We start from the raw sequence: 22681 nt of genomic DNA, 5'->3' as shown, positions 1-22681 counted from the left end.
TAATGATCAGAAAAGCTGATAATGTTTTCCTTTTATTGGTGCTGATCCGATAGCCAATGGATATATTGGTGGACCCCTTTCTATAAGCAAGTTTTATTGATTAGTAAGGTTGTATCAGAAGCACTGCAAACAGACAAAATTAAACATGCAAGTGCTAAAGATTAATTTTATCTGTTGGTAGCTTGTGATTATCATTATTTATAGGCAAACTGAAAAAGAGTGTGAAACTCATGGTGATTCCAAATTCTGAATCACGTTGATTTGAATGAAGTTTGGTAGGTTTTTTTGTGGTCTCATTTTTCCACTGTGTATTTTTTTTTTTCTTATGCTAAAATATATTCCTCTAATTTACAAGAGCAATGCATATGTAATTTAGAGTGAATCCTAATCTTGCAAAGCACTATAAATGTCTATTTTGAAGTAGTGGGAATTGAAGATTACTGTTACCTCTCAGAAGGTTCTTAGTATGTTACTGGATCAGACCTTGGTGGTTAGTAGCTGGGCAGATAGTTTTTGGGGGAAAAGTTTCATTACTCTATTGCATATCACTACAGAACATTCCATTGCAGAATTGTCTTGTCCTTTCACTATGACTTCTAAACCATTGGATAGAAGTGCAGAAGCATCTCTTGATTTTTCTTGGTAGCCGTTTGGGCCCCTGCTACACATTACATATGTTATGCAATTAACTGGTTAATTGTGCAACAAAGTTAGACTGGGCACATGTGCAAAGTAATTTTCACATGATAGAAATGACCAGACTGCTACAAGAAGAGCCAACCAAATATAAAGTTAGTATTTCAAAATGTGTAACAACTCCATAGCTGGTTTCTGTACAGCTTTAATTTCAATGTAAAAGTAGGGCCTTGAATATATGTGTAGCTTCTAAAGCATGTTGCTGTTGTGGAACTAGGTTTTGCTTTCACTAAGGCAAGAATTCTTTTTATAGAACTCTCCTTGTGATATTCAGGCTGCCTGTGATGTACTTTGTTGCAAGTTTACAGATTGATTACAGGCACTGCACTTGAGATTTTCTTTTGAATCCATCAATCTTCCTGTCAGTGGTTGGCTTTAGCAGATGGGGACGCAGATTGTAAACAAGGATGGCACATGAGAGAGCATTCTTTTTTATACACATCATGTGTTTAATATATGGGGGGGGGGGGGCACTGTACAGGAAAACCTGCTGGACCACACTAAAGAGAGAATGCTAAAGGTATAGATTTGTTTGTACATAAAAGTCAAAGTGAATGAAAATGTGAGTTTCAAACTAAGTAAAAGACTTTTGTTGTGTGATTTTACAGCTATACAATCGCAGATAAGTACGGCTAAAAGGGACCTCCAGAGGGCATCAAGTTTAACAACGCTGCTTAAGGGAGGATCATTTCTTTCTAAAGAATTCCAGACAAACATTTGTGTCCCAGGCGCCAAAGGCAAAGGGCCAGGAGACGCCTCCCATGGCGGGACCCAGGGCAGAGCCAACCCATCAAGACAAAGAGAAAAGCCCTGAAGACAGAGTGAACTTACCTTTTTCAGGGAAAGATACACTGGATGAGGGAACACGCATGTGATTCATCAGCCGCATTTATCTATGCCTGGGAGCAGTGCAGACAGATGATGTCATAAAGAAGTGCTGCCCAACTGAAATAAAAGCCAGAGGTGGGAAAATGGCTGGGGCAACACTGCAGGCTGCAGAACTGTTCCCCACGCCAAGCACAGGCTGCATGAGCAGCAAGAAGAGGACCTGAGGGGGGGCCCATCGGAGGGGTCCAGGGCCAGTTAAAGGGGCCACCACGCCAGGCAGCAGCAAAGCTGGACAAGGGAGGACAGTGTCGAGGGACGGAGGAGTCGCAGACTCTGGAGTAGTGAGTGGAATGGTCCAAGATCCCATTCCCCTTTTTTCTCTTTTTTCATTAACTTATTTTAGTTGTGTCCATTGTCCTGGAGCCCCAAGGCCGGGGCTAGGGCCCTGGGCAGTGTTCATGGATCTGGAGGAGCCGGGGCAGCATGGCGGGTAGCAGTAGGGAGACCCAGCATGTTATCAGGGACAGCCCAACATCCTGAAGCTATCCCGTACAGAATGAGATTAACAGGAGCCAAACTGACAAAAAAAGGACAGGTGGCTACATTGGAGGGTGAGCCAACTGGCCATCCTAAAAGCTGGCGCGTGGCTGGGGTGTAGGGGAGGTGGAGCCCCAAGAGTACCCGCTAGGGGTAGCGCCCGACCAGCAAGGAAGCCACAGGAGGGAACACCACCACTGAAAGGAAAGATCAAGGCATGGCAGAAAAGTATCAGGGTCTCCCTCAGGGTCAACATGACCCAGCATCAAGGCCGCAAGTACAACCTCCGCAGCCAACCCTGGGCGTGTGCTCCAGGGTGGCAAGCGAGCACCTACACGAGGCCAGGCAGGTTCAATTTGTCTAACCTGTGATTTAGCGTTTTGGTGATGGGCATTCTGTGATCTCTCTAGGGAATCTGTTTCAATGCTTAATAACCTGCATAAGATAGAGAATGTTCTTCCTAATATCTTACCCAGTGGTTGTCAACCTTTTATGGACTTGCACACCTTATTGGACTCAAGGTACCTCTCCATAACTTCTATGAATTGAGTGCTACCCAATTTAAAAAATGCTTTTAGATATTAGTGTTATTCTCTGGAAGAGGTGCTGGGTAGTGAAGGGCAGATCAGCTAGGCGCAGACAAGCCTGACAGCATAGAATCACATAAATTAAGGGCTGTAAGGGACCTCAAAAGGTCATTGAGTCCAACTGCCTTGCTCTGGGCTAGAATACTGCTGAAATCAAATGAGCCCAGCAAGGTGTCTGTCTAGTCTCTTCTTAAAGATGTCTACAGTTGGGGATTGCACCACCTCCTTGGGAAGTCTATTCCAGATTCTGGTCACCCTTACTGTAAAGACATTCTCCCTTGCATCCAACCTGAAACCATCCTCTAACACAGTTTATGGCCATTGCTCCTTGTCCTCCTCTGGGGCACCCTAGTTCTCCCAGCTCCCAATACTTGCTCCTTACAGGCTAAATTTTCTTGCATCTACAAGGGACACATCTTTGCAGCTGAGCCTCTGGTTCTATACCCAGACTTGAACTCTCAACCTTCTCCCCACTAGCTCAACACACCAACCCCTGAGCCAGACAACAGGCTCTGAGTATGTGTTTGTCTGCTTAGCTTATCCCCTTACAGCACCATTCTGGTGGCACCTTGGTTGAGAATCATTGATCTAACCTAAATGTTTTTTGTTGCAATTTTCATCCATTTTATTCTATCCCTGATAGACCAGAGAACAGTCAGGTAACAACCTGTATCTAGCAGCCCTTTTTTTGTATTTGCTAACTGTTACCAAATGTATCTTATTCTTCTCTAAATTAATCTCAAGTCTCTCCTCATGCATCATGTTTTCTTTAATTATTTTTGTTGTTGTCTGCTGGACTCTCTCATTATATTCACATCTTTCTTGAAGTGCTGTATGCTGAATATGACACAGTACTTCAAAGTGTGGTGGGGGAAGGTGGGAAGGAGAGATGTTTGTCTTTTGGCACAGGATTATTTCAGCAGATTCAGGGATCATGGCTTTGGGGGAGTAGCTGTTCTGTTACTCAAGTGGAGTACTGAATTATAAATTCTAAATCTCTCAAATAGAGAAAATGCTTCAAAAGTAGCCATGTCCACATTAAGCTTAATTCTGTGTTTGCCATACTGGTTGCAAGTGCCTTGGTATCCTTGACCTAGTGAAACCTAATTTCTGTCTTACTGGTGATGGAAAGTGTCCTGACGTAAAGTTCAGTTGTCCATGGCAATATTGGTTAACAGTGTAGCTGATGTTTTGATGAATTTAATTAAGTGATTTGAGTGAAAAAGTGGTTTCTGTTTTGATTGATTCAATATGTCTATCTGTATTTGGTATGCAATACTTTAGTAGTTATTGATGCTATGTTGCTTTATATTTGAGAACCTTTTTTGCATGGTTTGTGAATGAGGTCAGTTCATTAAACATTAACTCTATAGCAGTTGTGCATTTTAGTGGCCTGGAGACCTTATGTCCTTTGGGAATACATCCAGTCATGTCTAGGTTTTACAGAACTGAAGAAACTGAGGCTTGTAATCATCCAGTCCTTGAAAAGTTAGGATCTGAATGACCTTACCAGGTCACAGTGCAAGTCATCTAGAAGTTCATAACAGCATTTGTCCCTCAAGGTCCTATTTTTTTCTGTTTGCTGTAAATTTGGCTAGACTGTATAGAGACCTTCATGCCCTATTTCTCAGTACTGTACCTTTTGTTTATTCGCGAGGACAAGTTTGTGGTCAGAATAGTGACACGCTTCTTTTTTGTGGTTCTTTGTCCTACCAGGTGAATCGTAGCATAGTTCTCACTTTGTTTTATCTTAAAATGTCAGGCTCTTAGAAAAAATCTTTGTTTTGGACACCCATACAAACAAAGTAATGTAGCCAAGCTCTCCTTGTCTGAACACACAGAATTCCATGTCTGCCATTTACTATAGTAGTGACAAAGAAGTACTGGGGAAGTATTCAGGGTCTACTGATTGAGATCATTCTCTGCCTTTGAACATGGGGAAAGTTGATGCATTTGATGGTGATCTATAAAGCTGGCATTGTGCATCACTTTCTACTTTTTCAAGACATCATATGGTTGCTGTCCTTGGTGGATATGATGTTCAAAAGCAGCTTCTTGCAGTTTGGTGTAGGTTGCTTTGGGGAATGTAAGCATTGCAAGTGGCATGTAGGATAGCAGAAGAGTTTTCCATATTTGATGATTTTCTTCATCTGAGTTCCTTTATATCAGTTTAGACTTCCTTTTTCAGTTTACCATCCGTTTATAATAGTTCCACTTCAAAATATAAATATGTGTTTTATTTAATCAGTTGAAGTTGAAGAGTTTTTAAAGTCCTTTACTTATACAGGTGATATCACTGAAAAGGTTTTATGTACTTTCTCCTTCTTTTGACAAGGAGGAATACCAAAGAAGGGATTAGGATCTCTTGAGAAAATTATTTGATAGGGAAATGTTTCAATAATGGTTCACAATAATGTAGTATGTTTTGTTAAAGTACCTCCCCCAACTAGATTGATTCCAATTTTAAAAGATATTTAGTACTGGTTACAAACATAGCATCAGGTTGCAAACAAATGCCTGCTTTTGCTGTCCATTATTGATGCAAGCTTTCTTTCACGTTACTGCTTCCCAAGTTTTTTTCTATCATGTTTCTCATATGTTTGTACTGAATAATGTTTTCTGAATTAAAATCTGTTTTGGAGTGAATCAAAGCAATACAATATTGAAAACTTGTACAGTATTGAAAACTTGTGGTGATTGGGGACAGTCCTAGATAATTGGAAAAAGGGCAAATATATAGTGCCCATCTTTAAGAAGAAGGAGGATCCAGAAGACTACAGACCTGTCAGCCTCACCTCATTCCCTAGAAAAATCATGGGGACGGTCTTCAGAGAATCCATTGCTAAGCATTTGGAGGAGAACCTGATTAGGAACAGTCAGCATGGATTCACCAAGGGCAAGTCATGCCTAAGCAACCTGATTGCCTTCTACTATGAGATGACTGGCTCTCTGGCTGGAAGGAAAGCAGCTGACATGATTATATCTTGATGTTAGCAAGGCTTTTGATATGGTCTCCCACAGCATTCTTGCAAGCAAGCTGAGGAAATATGGGTTGGATGGATGGACTGTAAGGTGGATTAAAAAGCTGGCTGGATTGTTGGGCTCAACGGGTAGTGATCAATGGTTCAAGGTCTAGTCAAGGCAGCTGGTACCAAATGGATTCCCCAGGGGCTGGCTTGCTCAATATCTTCATTAATGATCTGGAAGATGGGATGAATTGCGCCCTAAGCAAACTTGTGGATGACACGAAACTGGGGAGTGTAGCAGATATGTTGAAGAGTAGAGCTAGGATTCAGAGACCTAGACAAATTGGAGGATTGGACTCAAAGAAATCTTATGAGGCTCAATAAGGAGAAGTGCAAAGTCCTGCACTTGGAAGAATCCTGTGTACCACCATAGGCTTGGGACCAACTGGGTAAGCAGCAGCTCTGCAGAAAAAGACGTGGGGATTACAGTAGACCGTAAACTGAATATGAATCTGCAGTGTGCCCTTGTTGCCAAGAAGGCTAACAGCATACTGGGCTGCATTAGTAGGAGTGTTGCCAGCAGATCAAGGGAAGTAATTATCCCCCTCTATTTGGCACTGATGAAGGCCACATCTGGAGTACTGTGTCCGGTTTTGGGCAGCCCACTACAGAAAGGATGTGGACAAGTTGAAGAGAGTTGAGCAGAGGACAATGAAAATGGTTAGGAAGCTGGGGAACATGACTTAAGAGGAGAGGCTGAGGGAACTGGGTTTATTTAGTCTGCAGAAGAGAAGACTGAGGGGGATTTGATAGTAGCCTTCAACTACCTGAAGGTGGTTCCAAAGATGATGAAGCTAGGCTGATCTCAGTGGTGATCGATGACAGAACAAGGTAGGTTTAGGTTGGATATTGGGAGAAATTTTCTTACTAGGAGGGTGGTGAAACACTGGAATGGGTTATCTAGAAGGTGGAATCTCCATCCTTTGAGGTTTTTAAGGCCCAGCTTGACAAAGCCTTGGCTGAGATGATCTAGTTGGGGATGGTCCTTCTTTGAGTAGGGGCTTGGACTAGATGTGCTCCTGAAGTCCCTTCCAACACTAATTTTCTATGTTTCTATGATATAACTGTCCAAATCATCTTGAATGCATTTTTGTTACATTTCTGTGAAATACGATAGAAATGTGTAACCAAAATAGCTATATTTGCATTTCCTGTTTCCCCTGCTTGCTCACTAACTTTAGAATGTTGCCTTCCTGCTTCCTACCCCCAAACCTCATATGATCCAATTCCATGATCGTCTAGTTACAGTCTTTCAAGATGGATTTTTTTAAATATATGCATTTTTCTGGGAACAGAAACTAAATTCACTGGACAGCAGCTGCTAGGATAACTTTTCATCTTCAGATAATTGTTACTGGTTTCATTCAGTCAGTCAGGAGTTTAGTTTTGTTTTCGTGTTTGTTAAAGACTGAGCTTTTCTTGAACAAATAACAGTCTTACTTTGCTTCAGCTTTCCCTTCTGTAATATGAGGTATTACCTCCTCTCACCATATTTTTTGTAGGAGGATTACATTGTTTTTTGCCTCTGAATTTCATCTGAGTATCTTATTTTCATATTTTTGCTTGTGTTTTAAAATGTATTGAACACACAGATTCCTTAACTCTTCTCTCAGTCATGTTTATAACTACTGTACTAGTGTACACCAATCTAATCAAGCACGAGGAGCTGGAGTACCTCCTTCTAAATCTAAAAAAGGCCAGACGCCTGGAGGTGCTCAGTTTGTTGGCTTGGAATTATACAAAAGACTAAAAGAATTCCTGAAGAACTACTTGACAAATCTCCTTAAGGTAAGGTGAAATGCCAACTCAATGAGTGATTATATTAAATCAGAAGGAAAGATAGAAGAAATAATTGTGCAACTAAAATTTGACACCAAAAAAAAAATTGCAATGGTTGAACTAAAATTGATTACCAAATCTACAGAAAGCTACGGCTTTTTGTTTTTAATCCTTCATTATCTTGAGAGTGTTTAGGTTTTACCTTGTACATAAATCAGTTACTGTGCAATACCTATGAATACTACCATTTTTGGTCATCTTTATAAATTGTCTTATAAGTAATTTTCTGTCTTGCCATAAGAATAGCTAAACTATTCAGGTAGGTATTTAGTCTCAATATTAATGCAACTGCAGAATTATGCAGTTTGCATGGCATAATTTATTAATATAATAATCAATGACCTAATGCAATGGTACATTGGAATGTTTTTCTGGAAGAACGTTTCCTAGATGCTTTTGGAATTTGTTCCGCATTAATGAACCAAGCCAACTTTTTTTTTTTTTACTAATTTTGATTTAAATACAGGAAAAAAGCATACAGAAACACCTAAGGGCCCTTACAATTGGACTTAATCGTAACAGCAGGACAGAAGTGTCCCTCTTTTTATTCAGAATGCGATTGTACCTTTATCTATCTTTGTTCCTACAAGCCATACTAATTTGGTCTGGAAAGCTATTTGAATTTTCTGCATCCTACTGTGTTTTCTTGCTTCCCAAAAATTTTATCTGTGTAGCAAGTGAAATGTGTTGATGTATTTCCAGAGAAGGCATGTACTTACCTCCTTTGTCTAACTGCTGTTACATGGGAGCTCTAAAAGGAATGACAACGTCCACACTTATTCTTGGGTTGCATTTACACTTACACTTCACTGCTATTGCAGCAACAGTGGAGGCTGTTGTTATCTTCTAAAAAGCTGCTTATAATTGTGCTTATCACTGTAGCATCCAACCTCTTCAGCACTGAATTAAGCAGTGTGATTTTGTATCACACATACTGTTTTTCTTACAGTTTGCCAGAGGAGAAGCACTTGCAGTATGTCTTGGTAGGGGTTTTTTTGTAGTATACGTGGAAATCGGGCTTATTTCTGCAAGTAAGAATGGATTTGTTAGTGCTGTGTCTTCTACAGAATTTCTGTACAAAAGATTTCCTTGGCAGTAGCACTATGTTATAAGCAGGGATTCTGGTTTTCTCTGATTAAAAAAAATTAAAATCTCCAATTTTCAGATTTAAAAAAAAAACAAACCCAAAATCTACATTTTCCATGATTTAAAATGAAATGCCGCTAATATGTATCTATATATATGTATATATTAGTGGCATTTCATTTTAATTGTGGAAAATGTGGATTTTACGTAACTTCTTTTTAAATCTGAAAATTAGGGACTTCTTTTTCAGAGAAAACCAGGATCACTGGTTATAAGGCATGGATATCTGCTTGCAGTAGCTGGTTGTTTGCATCTATTCTAGTATTACATTGTATATAAAAAAGCCATCTGTGGTATTCACAAACTGTTTCAGGATGGTGAAGACTTGATGGACGAGAGTGTGCTGAAATTCTACACTCAACAATGGGAAGATTATAGGTTTTCAAGCAAAGTTTTGAATGGGATTTGTGCCTACCTCAACCGACATTGGGTTCGTCGTGAGTGTGATGAAGGTCGTAAAGGAATATACGAAATCTACTCGGTATGTATTTTTAGAAATGTTGTGATTTTAAATAACTGATTTTGGTAGAAACAAAAATATAGTCCAAACGTATAAACTATCCCACTGCATGAAACATCTGCTTTTTCTTCACACAAACTGCTTCTGAAAATTCACTATTTATGTGGAATTCATCAGCGTTTATATATGCCCTACACCACGGGTGGGCAAAATGCAGCCCAGGGGCCAGATGTGGCCCGCCAGGCCATTCTATCCAGCCCACGGGGCCCCTAAAAAATTTAGAAAATTAATATTAATCTGCCCTGGGCTGCCTGTCATGCAGCCCTCGATGGCTTGCCGAAACTCAGTAAGCGGCCCTCTGCCCAAAATAATTGCCCGCCCTTGCCCTACACTGTTACCATACAACCTGGTAACTGTTTGGACTCTCAGTTCTTCCTTTTCCTTGAGTATTTGGCTCATGTGTAATATGTATCTGATATGTACTCATGAATTCTTAAAGGAACTAGAGTGCAATATTTTTCTCTTCAAATACTCTTCTCTGCAAGTCTTACATCTATGCAATTTTGTCATTTTGTTTGTAGTATAGCCAAGTGGGTCTGATGTAATTGTAGATTATAGTGCATCTAATGGGAATTATTTATCTGCAAAAATACGTAACTTTAAAACCAATATTTTTCTTTTCTTTTAAGCAGTAAGGCATTGCTTGTTCAGGATGGAGTTCTCAGTGTTCTCCCTCCGTTTTCAGTCCCTGAAAATGTATTAATTTCCACATTTTGGAAAGCGTGGCTTTTGCTGGTGCATTAAGAAACTCCATCTATTATTCTTCCTCCCTACTGTGGTTGGAATTGACCCAGAAGCCATCTGGAAGGAATATCTAGAGGAATTTGTACAGTATAATCTGGACCTTTTATATTGTTAGGTTCCTAACCGTACGTGAAAGAGAGGGCTTGTGAAGCTGCATGGGACCGATGAGGTGCTCCATCAGAAATGGAGGTGCTCCAACTGATGCTGCCTCTTATTTTTGACCACCTGTTCAGGACCCCTGAACTCCATCTGATTGGAGAAGCAGCACCATTGTAAAGTAAAAGCTGCATCAGATTATATGAATGATCTGAAGTCTGTAGTATATAGGTGAAATACTTATTAATAGCGGTCACACTTTAAATTTATATCTGACTGTAATCCCAATTTTACTTTTAGGAATAGAATGATCCCTTGTAGTCGGGGACAAGTCTCCTAAACTAGTGATATTTTTTTGTCACCTTTCCCCTTCTTTGCTTTATGATATCACAACGATTTGGTCATATTACTATACACCAGGGGTCAGCAACTCCCGGCACATGTGCCAAGCATGGCAGGTGAGACCATTTTGCTTGGCATGCCACCACCAGCCTGGGCTCTAGGCAGCTGCTGCCAGCCACGAAGCCTGGGCTGCTCCCAGCAGGCGGCTGGAAGCCCTGCTGCAAGCAGATCGGGCTCCGTGGTTGGCAGCAGCTATCCAGAGCCTGGGCTGGTTGCAGCCAGGGGGCTGCAAACATGTGCTCCGGGCTTCAGCATTAGCTCCATCTCGGCACGTGCACGTGCACCTCGGAACGGGCAGGGGAGTTGGGAGGCCTGAGGCAGCACAACCCTGGCCTCTTCCCCCGCTGCTGGCACAGAGCTGATGACTGGACTCTGGAGCCTGGCGCAGCTGTTTGTAGCCAACCTGTGCTCTGGAAAGCTGCAGCAGGCAGCAAGCAGGCTACAAACACCTGCGCTGGGCTTCACAGCCCTGGCATCAGCTCCATGCTGGCTGCGACTGCTCGTGGACCTCAAAGCGGATAGCAGGAGGACTGTGCTGCCTCAGGCCCTATCCCCACCATCCGCTCCAAGGCCCGCGTGTACCCACTGGTATGGAACTGATGCCGGAGCCCGGAGCAGATGTTTGCAGCCTCCTGGCTGCAACTGGCCCAGGCTCTGTGTAGCTTCTGCCAACCACAGAGCCTGATCTGTTTGCAGCAGGGCTTGCAGCTGCCTAGCCACCTGCTGGGAGCAGCCTGGGCTTTGTGGCTGGCAGCAGCTGAGCCCGCATGCTCCCGCTCCAAGCCCAGCATCTGGTTCTGTGTGTTTGTCTGCCTCTGGTTCTGTGTGTCTGTGTGCGCACACGTCTGGTTGCGGATGTTTGTGTGCACATGTGTGTTCTAGTTCTCTGTGTTTGTGCACGTGGTTCTCTGTGTGCATGTGCCTGGTTCTCTCTCTGCTCTCCTTTTCCTTTTTCTCTCTCTCTCACTCTCCACTTTCTCTTATTTGTCTCTCTTTTTTCTCTCTCTCTGTCATTGCAATATGCTCAACGAAAAAGGAATACAGAACTACCAAGGCAACATTCATGATTATTAAATATACTAATATGCAGTGCATCCTGCCATGTATCCCCACCTCTCCCCGCCCTCATTTTGTTTTTCTGGAGTGCCGGCACTCCAGCATCTTCCAAGGTAGACACTGTGTTTTTTTCTGCACTCCAGCCAAAAAACGTTGCCTACCCCTGCTATACACAATCTCCAGAATTATCTTCTTTACTGTCCCTGAGCCCAGAACACTATTAAATGTTCTGGTGGTTCCTGGCCTTGAGTGTTATTTGCAACTCTTTTTTCCTATACTATATCTTTGCTGTAATTTCTGCTGCAGGTTATCATATGCTATTTTAATCATATTCTATCTTCTTCCCCCTCTCCCATCCACTCATTTCTGAATCCCTTGATGGGCTTCCTATCTTCCACAGAAAAAAAAAAATCACTTTTGGAACTGTTTGTGACTTCACTTCAGTTAAACCATCTTCTTTCCTTTTTTTTTTTACATTCCCACCATGTACTGTATTGAGGCCAGTCATCTTTCTTGATTACTTCTGCACTCTTCTGTCACCTGGTTATAAGTCCTCTTCTATTACAGTCCCTGTGTTTAATAAAAGCCCCTCTTAATAAACATGCTGTGAGTATCTTTTTGCACCGTATAACTTCTGAAAACTGACTGACTGTCATGTCTAACCACAATAATATTATGTTTGAATATTCTGAACTCTGTTGCATCCATTTGTATTTTTATCTAAAGTTATTTCCTGAGTTGAGCTTTTTTTTGTTTAGTATCTTACTGCACCATAAAAATAACTTTGCATTGGATAAGAAATTAAGAGCAGTTTGAGAATATACTGTCTGAACATTAATCTCCTAACTACTGCTTTGATCCGTCAATATAATCACCTATGTCAACATCTGAGCTTGTATGGGTAACTTGTGTTTAGGAGAAACTGGAAGAGTCAAGAATTTTTCAGAGTATGTGGTGGATAATCATATCTTCCTCTTCTGGGATGGATAGAGGTTTAAGAAAAAACTCTAATTTATAATTCAAAGTTTTTTTGTATGGCTATAAAAATTAAATGCAATGTTTCCTTGTTTCTAGCTTATTGTTAACAGAGGTTAGTACTTCACAACAGATAACTTCTTAAACTTCAAATTATTTAGCATAATGCAATATTTTAGTTTTCTGTAACAAAAAAAAATAAAATTGCCAAGCACATATTATATAATCTTTTCTCCCATTTTTCCCCCCCACCCTTCTCTTTCCCCAATTCTATAGCTTGCCTTAGTGACCTGGAGGGACTGTTTGTTCAGGCCGTTAAATAAGCAAGTATGTATCTATTTTGTATTGTATCTGTGTTCTTTTAGTTAGTTTTAAATCATTATTAGAAACTAGTTCAAAGTGAACTGCAAAATAGAAAAAAAACAAAACTTTTTTTCCTTCTGCTTCTGCTTTGTGATGATAAAAGATAATCTTTTGCAATTTCCCCCCTTGTTTTTTTTAACTTAAAAATATTAAGAACTTTAAGCCCTGTCTGCTGGGAGGACCCTAGTATCTTTGCGATGGCGATCTGAAATGATCTGTATGTTAAGGTTAGCATATTGACTTAAAACTTTCATAAGTGTTTGGATGGTTTTGAATGCTGTACGTTCCTGATTAATTACTGTATTAGTTGACCCATAGCTGCTTTTATTGTATGCTTGATTCCTTTTTAATCTATATTTTCAAAGGTAACAAATGCTGTGTTGAAATTGATTGAAAAAGAAAGAAATGGTGAAACCATCAACACCAGGCTCATCAGTGGAGTCGTACAATCCTATGGTAAATTTGTTTCCATTATGATTAACTAGTATCTTGGAAAAATCTCCTACCAGTGACAACCTTGCTACATTGATAATTTTGAAGAGAAAAATTTCTAGCAGATTAAATTTAATTCCACTTCCTTTTTTTTATACAAATAATTAGAAAGGCAATTTTTTAAAAAACTCCATGATTTAACCCAATTAACAGTATAGTTTTTATTTTTCATATGAGATGCAAAAACAGATAGGTAGCACTAAATAATTATTCTGAAATTTAGTACTCATTGTTATCAAGCAATTAGACAGCTGTTTTAGTTTAATAAAAATATCACATTGTGGTGATGAGCTACTGGATAAACTTATATTTCTTCCATTTGCTTTAGAGTAGGAGGTATTATCTGAAGTTTAATTTAAAAACGTACCTGCTTATTTATTCAGACAATCCGGAGGTTTTAAAGGGTAAGATGGAAGTTGGAATTTGAACCGACTCCTGTTCTACTGACCACATGGAAATAGTGTTACATAGTTTCTGTAGTTTTGTTTTGCAGAGTAAGGACTGCTTAAAAAATTAAATACAAGTGTTTTCTGTGCAAACCCGTGTAGTTCAGAGTACAGTAAATCCATGGTTTGGAAATATTAATTTAAATAAATTAAACATTAAATCTTTCTTGCTGCTAGACTAGTAGGAAATTACTGTAATAGCTGCCAAGAATACGCCAGAAGTTTTTCTAGGAATAATTCACTGTTCTAGGGATAGTACAGAGAGATACTAGTCTTCAAACCATGGCTTTTAAAAGCTGTGGAATATTGGTTCCTTAACATATTCTTTTATTTCACAACTCCAGATTTCTGCACAATCAATTTTTTCAGCCATTTTTCTTTTCTGCTTGAGGGAGCTGTTTCTGTAGTTCCCTCAGTAGCTTGAAATGGAGCAGAATCATATAATCCTATAATGTTTCTTTTTCAAGCTCCTCTGGGAAGAACCACTTATTCCAGGGCACCACCTTTGTGTGCTTTTTGCATTTGAGTTTCATAATGTGAAATCATGCACGATGGCATATTGGAGGGTATCCTGCTTTGTATAAATTTCTGGTAACTCTGCCATTTATTTTTATACATTAGGACAGGTTAAAGACATCTTGTCAACTGTGTTCTGATTTTTTACATAGAGTTGATTTTTTTTTTTTTTTTTTTCATGCTTCTGAACTTGGCAGAAGTTTGGGTTCAGCAACCACATTTCTAAGTACCATTTTATTTGCTGAGCAAAGTATATACCCCCTCTCAAAGACAAGCAAATGGCTCAGTGGAATACTTTCTGTTCCAAAGGTCAAGTTGTGAAAATGGATTGGGTTTTTAATTAGAGCTTTAAGCTTTGAAAAATTATAGACTTAGAACCCAAGAAATTCAGTCAAAATTCATCTATCCTTGGGAAAGTTGTTTTGATTCAAATTATATATGCAGTATAGAGTATTGATGAATTGGGGTATATTTCCATGCACTTAATATATTTGGAATGGTGCATTTCTGTGATTTTGTAATTAAGTACTCAACCAAATATTTTGCATCCATAATGTACAAGAGGCCATTTAATAGAAGGTAAATTAATTGTTATTTTGCTTTTTTAGTGGAACTGGGTCTGAATGAGGATGATGCATTTGCAAAGGGGCCTACACTAACAGTCTATAAAGAATCCTTTGAATCTCAGTTTCTTGCTGATACGGAGAGATTTTATACAAGAGAAAGTACTGAATTCTTGCAACAGAACCCAGTCACAGAATATATGAAAAAGGTAAGCTATGATTTAAGTCACTAATTCTGTAGCTATTTACTGGATCCAGATGTCCTTTAGAAGTAATCAGTAACATAACCGGTCTTTACTACCAAATGCTTAAAATGCTAATTATTTGAGTAAAGCAAAGACAACTTGCTATGTTTCCATTGGGACTAGCCTGGTTTTATTTCTTTTGGATACTGTTACCTGAACTGAAATTGCTGAAACTCTCCTTTTAAATGGGGAAGATTTAAAAAGAGGCAATATAAATATATTCATATATGCTAAAGATATGTCATTTGCTGCCAAAAAGGTATGCTTTAGAATTACAAACTCAGTGGTTCAGCTTCTGCACAAGAAACTGGCTTTATACATGACATGTACAGCAGGGCCTCTTATACCTTGCCTGTTGGTAAGAATGCTGTTTGAACTTTAGTTCTTTTTTTCCCCCCGAATGTGAAGAGATTTCAGTAGCTGTTTTCCTAGTGGCTCAGCAGCATTGGTGTATGCTATCGGGACAGGGGACAGAAACTACGTCAAAACAAATCCATGACTGTTCAGGGGCTTTTGCTTTTGTTTTTTCAGCAGCTGATACCTGCCAAATACACTCTCCCTCGGATATGTATTTTGCTAATTTTCAAGGGTACCAGCATTCTCCTTAAGTTTCCTAAAAGCAGATTTAGCTGATACAGAATCAGTGTCAGGTTAATGCACCTTGGATCTGATGACTATGTTACAGTGTCATAGTTTGCTTCAAGACGACTTAAGTTTGTGCAAGAGTGAGGATGATTAAATTCTAGAGTAACTAGGCATATATCAAAACAGAGCTTTCTAAAATCATAACTTTGTTCCTGATACCAATCTATCATCACTAAAATTTGCCTGATGTTTTTAAGACTTTTTTTTCAAAGTAAAGTCGAAAAGACCACACTGATGGAAAACCCAACCAAAAGCCAACCCATCCTTTATGAAACTGAATCCTGTAGAGGAATTGGTATATTAAATAACTGTAGTTTCGGCTGTTCATGATGCCTTATTACCCTACAAAATAACTTGAATAAATAACAAATCAGATTAAAATTCTTGGATAGTTTATCCTGCTTTTCTTGCAAGTTACCTTTGGGTCCCAGATAGGCATTTGTGAACAAGCTAGAAAAGACTGACAATTTCTAGCCTGGCTATTGAGTTAGCTTTATAGTATTTAAGGCTAAACAAATCTTGTTTATCCTATATAAGTGTTATTACATAGATTAGCAATAAATTCCCCCACATTCTAGCCTGATTCTGCCCCTCCTTCCTTTTTGATGAAAAACAATTATATGAACACAGGAAAACATGCTCATATCCTTAGGAACTATGGTTCTCTGTTTGTCCAGGGGTATTTGTGCTCTTTCATTAACACCTGAAATGTAGTAGTCCTGGTTCTTAATTTTAAAGTGTATATCTTGCACAAAAAAAGCAAAATAATAAAATACAATCTAGCATGGGAGGGTTGCAATAGGTACTCTACGCATGTGCTTTAAAGCACATTAGCTTATTTTAATGTGCATTTAAAACATCACAAAAAAACTGTGCTCTTTAGCTAATGCTCATTAAAATAGGTTAATGCACATTTTTCTAATACTGTACCTCACAATGGAGGTACTAGATTTAATGTGCATTGCCAGTGGTGATGCATAGGGGGTGCACCCCCCAAGAGCGCTGGTGCACCCCCTGACAGGCCACGCTCCCCGCTTAGATGATGGGTGGGAGGGCAGGTGGGAGTGCTGGTGCCCACCCTGCAAGCGCTGGCTGGGGAAATAGGGTGCCAGGTGAAGCGCTGTGGCCACTTCCTGGTTGGCGTGATTGGCCGCAGGGGGACCCCCCCCACCCAGTGGCGCATGCACATTACCTAAAGCGTATTAATGAACTTGTAGATGTGCCCAGCATCAGTCAACCTTGGATGTGCCCTGACTTTTACTGTAGCTTTTGAATTAGCAATTCATGCTATTTCTAGCTTGATTTCTTTCTTTCCTCTGAATGGCTTCCCCAAAACTTATGTAAGAATGGAGGGGGTGTTATGTACAGCACTGAGGAGTGAGGGAATCTCAGTAATTCACAGCTCATCCAGGCTGTTTCATTGCGGGACACCAAAATGCTGTCTGACGGTCATTCAGCTATTTCAAGAACTGGGGATTAGCAGCAAATGCAAAAAAACATAACAGCCTCCTAGAGAATATTAGAGACCCAAAAAATATATGAAAGGGAAATGGGTTTTGTTCCAAAGATGATATTTTGAGGGTGGAGATGTAAATATATGTCTTCCACGGACAGAGGAAATTTTAAGCAAGAATATGCATGTCTATTAGGAGCAATTGGTTTGAGCCTTGGATTCTCAGTGCTATAATTTGGCCATCGTCACTATTTTAAATTCTCCTCACAGAGGATAGCCTAACATAGAAGTCAAAAGCCCTTTCTTAGCTGAGCTTGAGAAACCTTACCAGAAAACCTAAAAGGCTGCACATCAGGCCACCAATCTAGATGGGGTGGGAGAGTTCATGATGCATGCAGAATAAGGGATGTGGCCCTACCTGAAAAACAAAAAAAATATTTAGTGAGACTAGAATCTGGATCATCTGTACAAATTTGTTCTCTGTTGTTTGATTTCTACACTGGCATAGTACCCCACAGTTTATCAGAACAAAGTAGCTGGGCTTAGATAACTTCTGAAAAAGCAGGCACTATTAAGGAAAGTAACCCTGATTTTAGCGTCAGAGGAGAAAGTCAGTTTTGTCATTTCCTTAATCAGATATTCCTTGTACTTAGATACTGTTGTGACGTGCAGCATTAATGCCTGGAACAAAATAGAATCATTCTACCCATCATTAATTACCGTGGTGGTGTTAGAATTAGGTAAAGTTTTTAACTTTTTTTGGTTTGTAAGGCAGCAAGTGAGATGGACAGAAAAGCTTCAAGGAAGGCTGTTAGTGATTAAAGTTGTTTACCCTTGTAAAGTGTGACCATGAAATATAATTTGTAATAGACTGAAGTAGTTTTCATGGCTCAAATACCTGAAAGGCATTTGTAAAGCAGATGGAGATGGACTTTTCTCTGTGGCTTTAGGGAATGGGACTAGGAGCATTGGCCTCAAACTGCAGCAGAGGAAATTTAGGTTGGAAATTCAGAAGAACTTTGACTGAGGGCAGTCAGGCATTGGAGCAGGCTACCTATACAAGTTGTGGAGTCTTCAGCTCTAGAGATTTTCAAGAGCAGGTTAGACACATGACTGAGAGAGTTTAGTCAGGATCGATCCTACCCTGGTCAGGGAGCTGGACTAGATGACCCTATGAGACTTCTTTTAGCAATACTTTCTTAGACTTTTGTCAGTCTCCCGTGACATTCTCACCAACACGCTGAGGAAACGAACTAGATGAAAATACTGTAAGGTGCATATGTAACTGGTTGGATCATTGTATTCAATGAGCGGTCCTCAATGGCTCAATGTCTAGTTGGGAGAAGGTATCAAGTGAGGTTCCCCAGGGGTGTTTCCTAAATCTGGTATCTTGTTCGTCGTATTTATTAATGATTTGGGTAATAGGATTGAGTGCACACTTAGCAAATTTGCTGGTGAAGTCAAGTTAGGTGGAATTGTGGGAATTCTGAAGAGTAGGGTTGGGATCCAGAATGACTTGAATAGACTGTAGAAATGGTCTTCAGTCAATCAGATGAGATTCAGCAAGGGCAATGCCAAGCCCTGCATTTGGGATTGAATAACTGCATGCACAACTACTGACGTGAATGACTGGCTAGGCTGTAGTTTTACAGAGAAGGACCTGGAGGGTTACAGTTGACCATAAGATGAATATGAGCCAGCAGGATGCTCTTGTTGCAAATAAAACCAAAAAAACCACCCCAGCCCCCCACCAGCATTGTTCTGGATTGCATTAACAGACATGTCATTTGCAAATCAGGGAAACAATTCATTCTCTCTAGTCAGCACTGGTGAGGTCTCATCTGGAGTACTGTGTCCAGTTGTGGGCCCTGCATTTCAAGAAGGACGTGAACAGTGGTGTCGGTCCCTAGCTGGGATGACCCAAGTAGCCATGGATAAGAAAATGGATTCCTAATGGAATCTCATCATACTAAAAATAACAGCAGTTTGGGGTTGATTTTTACTACTGAAACACTTCAAAATACAATAAAAACATTTTATCTTAACTTTTATTGTTTTGTATACATCTTTGGTATAAGCAGTCAATTTTCCTAGGTCTTTATGGGAAAACTGCTTGTGAGATCCTACTTAAAATTGAAAAATTGAATTGGAAGAACACAAACTTTCAGGGCACTTGAAAATATATAGTATCAGAAATTACTTTGAACTCATTTTTAGAATTTGAGGGATTTAATGTTGACTGTCCTTAAATGTTTCTTAATACTTTCCTTATCAGGAAAGTGATGAGTACTAGAATCTCCTGAGTTGGAGAAATACAGGACTTGTCATGAAAGAGGAAAGTAGTTTGTTACTGTGTTCTCTATACTTGTGCTAGTACCAGATTTTTACCAGATTTTTCAGTAAAACGTGCAAGAAAGCTTGCTATAGACAAATAGGAAATAAATGTCTATTAAGGCAAAAATCTGTTCCTGATATTCACTAGTTAGAAATTGGCTTTTACCTTTTTAAAGCATGAGTTTTCAAATTCTTGATGTTGTTTATAATCCTAACTGTTGTAACTCTGGAAAATCAAGATCTATGCACATCGTCAGTGATGCTAATTATAGTAATAGATTTAGCACAGTGCTAGTACAGTACCTAATTTGAAAGGTTCACTCTTAGAGATGCACTGACATATCAGTGCCATATCAGATCGGCACTGATAAAAGGAAAATAAACGTTATTGGCTTTTTTTTGGCTAGTATGGTTGATAATGTCACCAGTAAATATAATATGCCTTCTGGCTGGGACCCCCGGATGTCGCGTGCATGTGCTATCAGCTGGTTGTGGGTCTTAGCACTGGGGCTAATCCCAGAGCCCCTGGACCAGGATGGCAGAAAACCTTGTGTGCAGCTTACATGGTAAAGGTTTTGCGGGGCAATGAGGCTTAAGGTTCCAGCACTCTGGGGCCCCAGATCTGCGAGAGGTTCCCCGATCCTGGGATCCCCATGTATTGGGGATGTCAGAAAACTTCTTGTACAGCCCTGCTGAACGTGTGGTTGTGTTACTGTTTATGGCACAATTTACAGGTTGATTGCCTTTAGTGAAATGTCTGCCAGGGACCTATTATTCTCTTTGATGCTTAGTTCATACTGCTTGAAGTTGTCTAAATTCCCTCCTGTTTCCTCCCTCCACTGCTTTTATAGAAAGTGCAGCTAATCTGAAGGTTTAGGAGATGAATGGACTCTACCTTTCAAATGTTTCTCTTACAGATGGATCATTAAAAGAATTCAGGGATTTTGTTGACAACTAAGAAGAAATTGCTGGCTATGTAAAGAAATTAATTTCTGCATTTTGGACTTAACTGTCATTTCCCTAGTGACAGTTAGGGTTTTGCCTTGGGAGGAATATGTACTCCATGTAGAGTCCTATGCATTAAGTTAAAGAAGTCTCATAGGGTCATCTAGTCCAGCTTCCTGACCAGGGTAGGATCAGCCCTGACTAAACTATCCCAGTCATGCGTCTACCCTGGTCCTGAAAATTTCTAGAAATGAAGACTCCACAATTTCTATAGGTAGCCTTCTCCAATGCTTATGTTGTTCACGTGATGATAGAACATTGGAAAGTTGTTTTTCTTCTGCCTACTTATGAAGATTCAAATAATTTTGTGTTGTGTGAGTAGCGTAAAACTAATTTTGGGCCCATTCTTTTTTGTGTAATCATGGGGGATCATATGTTTATTTTGTTTTTAAAAGAATGACTGGCGGTTTCAGGACCAGGGGAATTTAAGCAATACTGGTATTGGGTGGAGCAGGTTTCTCTGAAAAGTTCTCTGGTTTAGAAATATAGTAAAAACATTTTTTGCTGACATTTTTCCATTTCAGTAGTAGTTCTAAGATTTATTCTCAACCTAGATTTTTAATATTAAATATTGCATATATTCAAGGTGGTCACATTTAGAATTCCCATAAGAACTGCAGCTGCTGACTTCTGTGTTTAAATGCACAAATCATTAACAGAATCTGCTGTATAGTTTGTGAGAGTATCTCTTTTGTAACATAGCTGCAGTACCTGTGTTCATTGATTTCAAATGTATTTGTTTGTCCTGTAGGCTGAAGCTCGTCTTCTGGAGGAACAACGTAGAGTTCAGGTATATCTCCATGAGAGTACACAGGATGAACTAGCACGAAAATGTGAGCAAGTACTTATTGAAAAACACTTGGAGATTTTCCACACGGAGTTTCAGAACTTACTGGATGCTGACAAAAATGAAGGTGAGCTGATGCCAATATCAACATTTTAATTTTAGAGTTTGAAATGATATCCCCTTTCATGTCACTCACATCTATAATAATATTAACTGTGGTGTCTTTATTGATGATTACCTCAATAGATGAAGTTGACAGTAAAAGAAGAGATGATGATACTAGCAGAGTCATTTAGAATGTGCCAAATGGATCATTAAAAAAAAGCCATGCAGTTTGATTGGTAGCTTATAAAATACTAGTTAAAGTTGTAGATTGATTACTTATCAAACCAAAAAAAAAGAAGAAAGAGGGGAAATGATTAAATGGCTGGGAGTACAAGAGTTTATTCAGTCAATATGGTATTCTTTTTGTTAATAGAATTGTTAATTGATGCAAATAGAATAAATATGGATCTCAATAGGTAATATTTTAAATTGGAGGATAAGAAGGTAAGATGAAAAGTTAAGGCATAGATGGCTAAAAAGACTGATTTCTTATGTATCTTGCTTTAAGTGAACCGGTAGGTCCACTAGATGTCAGAATTTGAAAAGAGGCAGTCGGAGTTGGAAGCTAAACTAGTTTATGTGCATCTTATCATCATAGAAGATTATGGAAGGGTGTGAGTTATAAACTGAGGTTCAATCTTTATAAGGAATGAAGATGGGGTACTCTGTCTGAAATAACTGCTTCAAAAGGAAGTGAGAGAAGTGGATTACAAGGAAGTGAGAGAAGTGTAGATTATGTGATAAAACTCCAGGGTCAGGTAGCATTCACATGAGAGCTGTGGAAGAAAGTTAAGAATTAAGCAGCCAAGCTAACATATAGAAATAATTATTAACAACAGTTACTGTAATGAAGGATTATCATGGCCAGCACCCTGCTTACTTTTTTGCAAAAGTATCTAGACTTCTGGGTTTTTTACATTACTGTCAGGAAGGACAGCTGAGAAAAGCTGCAGCCAAGTAACAGTTTTCAAATGGTGATCTTGCTAATATTGATAACCAGAAGAAATCTTTTGGTAAATGAGGAACAAGTCATGAGATTAGCAGGACAAAGGACTTACAGAATCATATACATTATCTCAAGCTTCAAGGGTGAATATATGTACATTTTAAAATTATAATCTAATGATAATTAATCTAATTGATAGGTAGCATAGAAAAAATCTTTCCTGCTTGACTGAAGCAGTTTTAAAAAACCTGAATATTGAAAAATAAAACCAATAACTTCACAAAAGTTGTCTGAAAAAGTTTCTTTCCCAACCTGTGACAAAGGTTTGT

The 22681-nt window shown here is 39.4% G+C and overlaps 1 protein-coding gene across 1 annotated transcript in view; it reads left to right on the top strand.

Moving 5' to 3' along the window:
• CUL1 (cullin 1) overlaps window positions 1-22681 on the top strand; it is a 74142-nt gene that overhangs the window by 29022 nt on the left and 22439 nt on the right. Inside the window, exons 3-8 of the mRNA XM_059728634.1 lie at window positions 7288-7462; window positions 8973-9140; window positions 12729-12779; window positions 13181-13271; window positions 14878-15041; window positions 21266-21428. Coding sequence (XP_059584617.1) covers window positions 7288-7462; window positions 8973-9140; window positions 12729-12779; window positions 13181-13271; window positions 14878-15041; window positions 21266-21428 — 812 coding nt within the window. The remainder of the gene's footprint in view (window positions 1-7287; window positions 7463-8972; window positions 9141-12728; window positions 12780-13180; window positions 13272-14877; window positions 15042-21265; window positions 21429-22681) is intronic.

The sequence above is a fragment of the Alligator mississippiensis genome, chromosome 5 (genome assembly GCF_030867095.1).
Source record: "Alligator mississippiensis isolate rAllMis1 chromosome 5, rAllMis1, whole genome shotgun sequence".
Classification (NCBI taxonomy): Eukaryota; Metazoa; Chordata; order Crocodylia; family Alligatoridae; genus Alligator; species Alligator mississippiensis.
The sequence above is the reverse complement of the archived record's forward strand: the minus strand, read 5'-3'. Positions and strand labels throughout refer to the sequence as shown.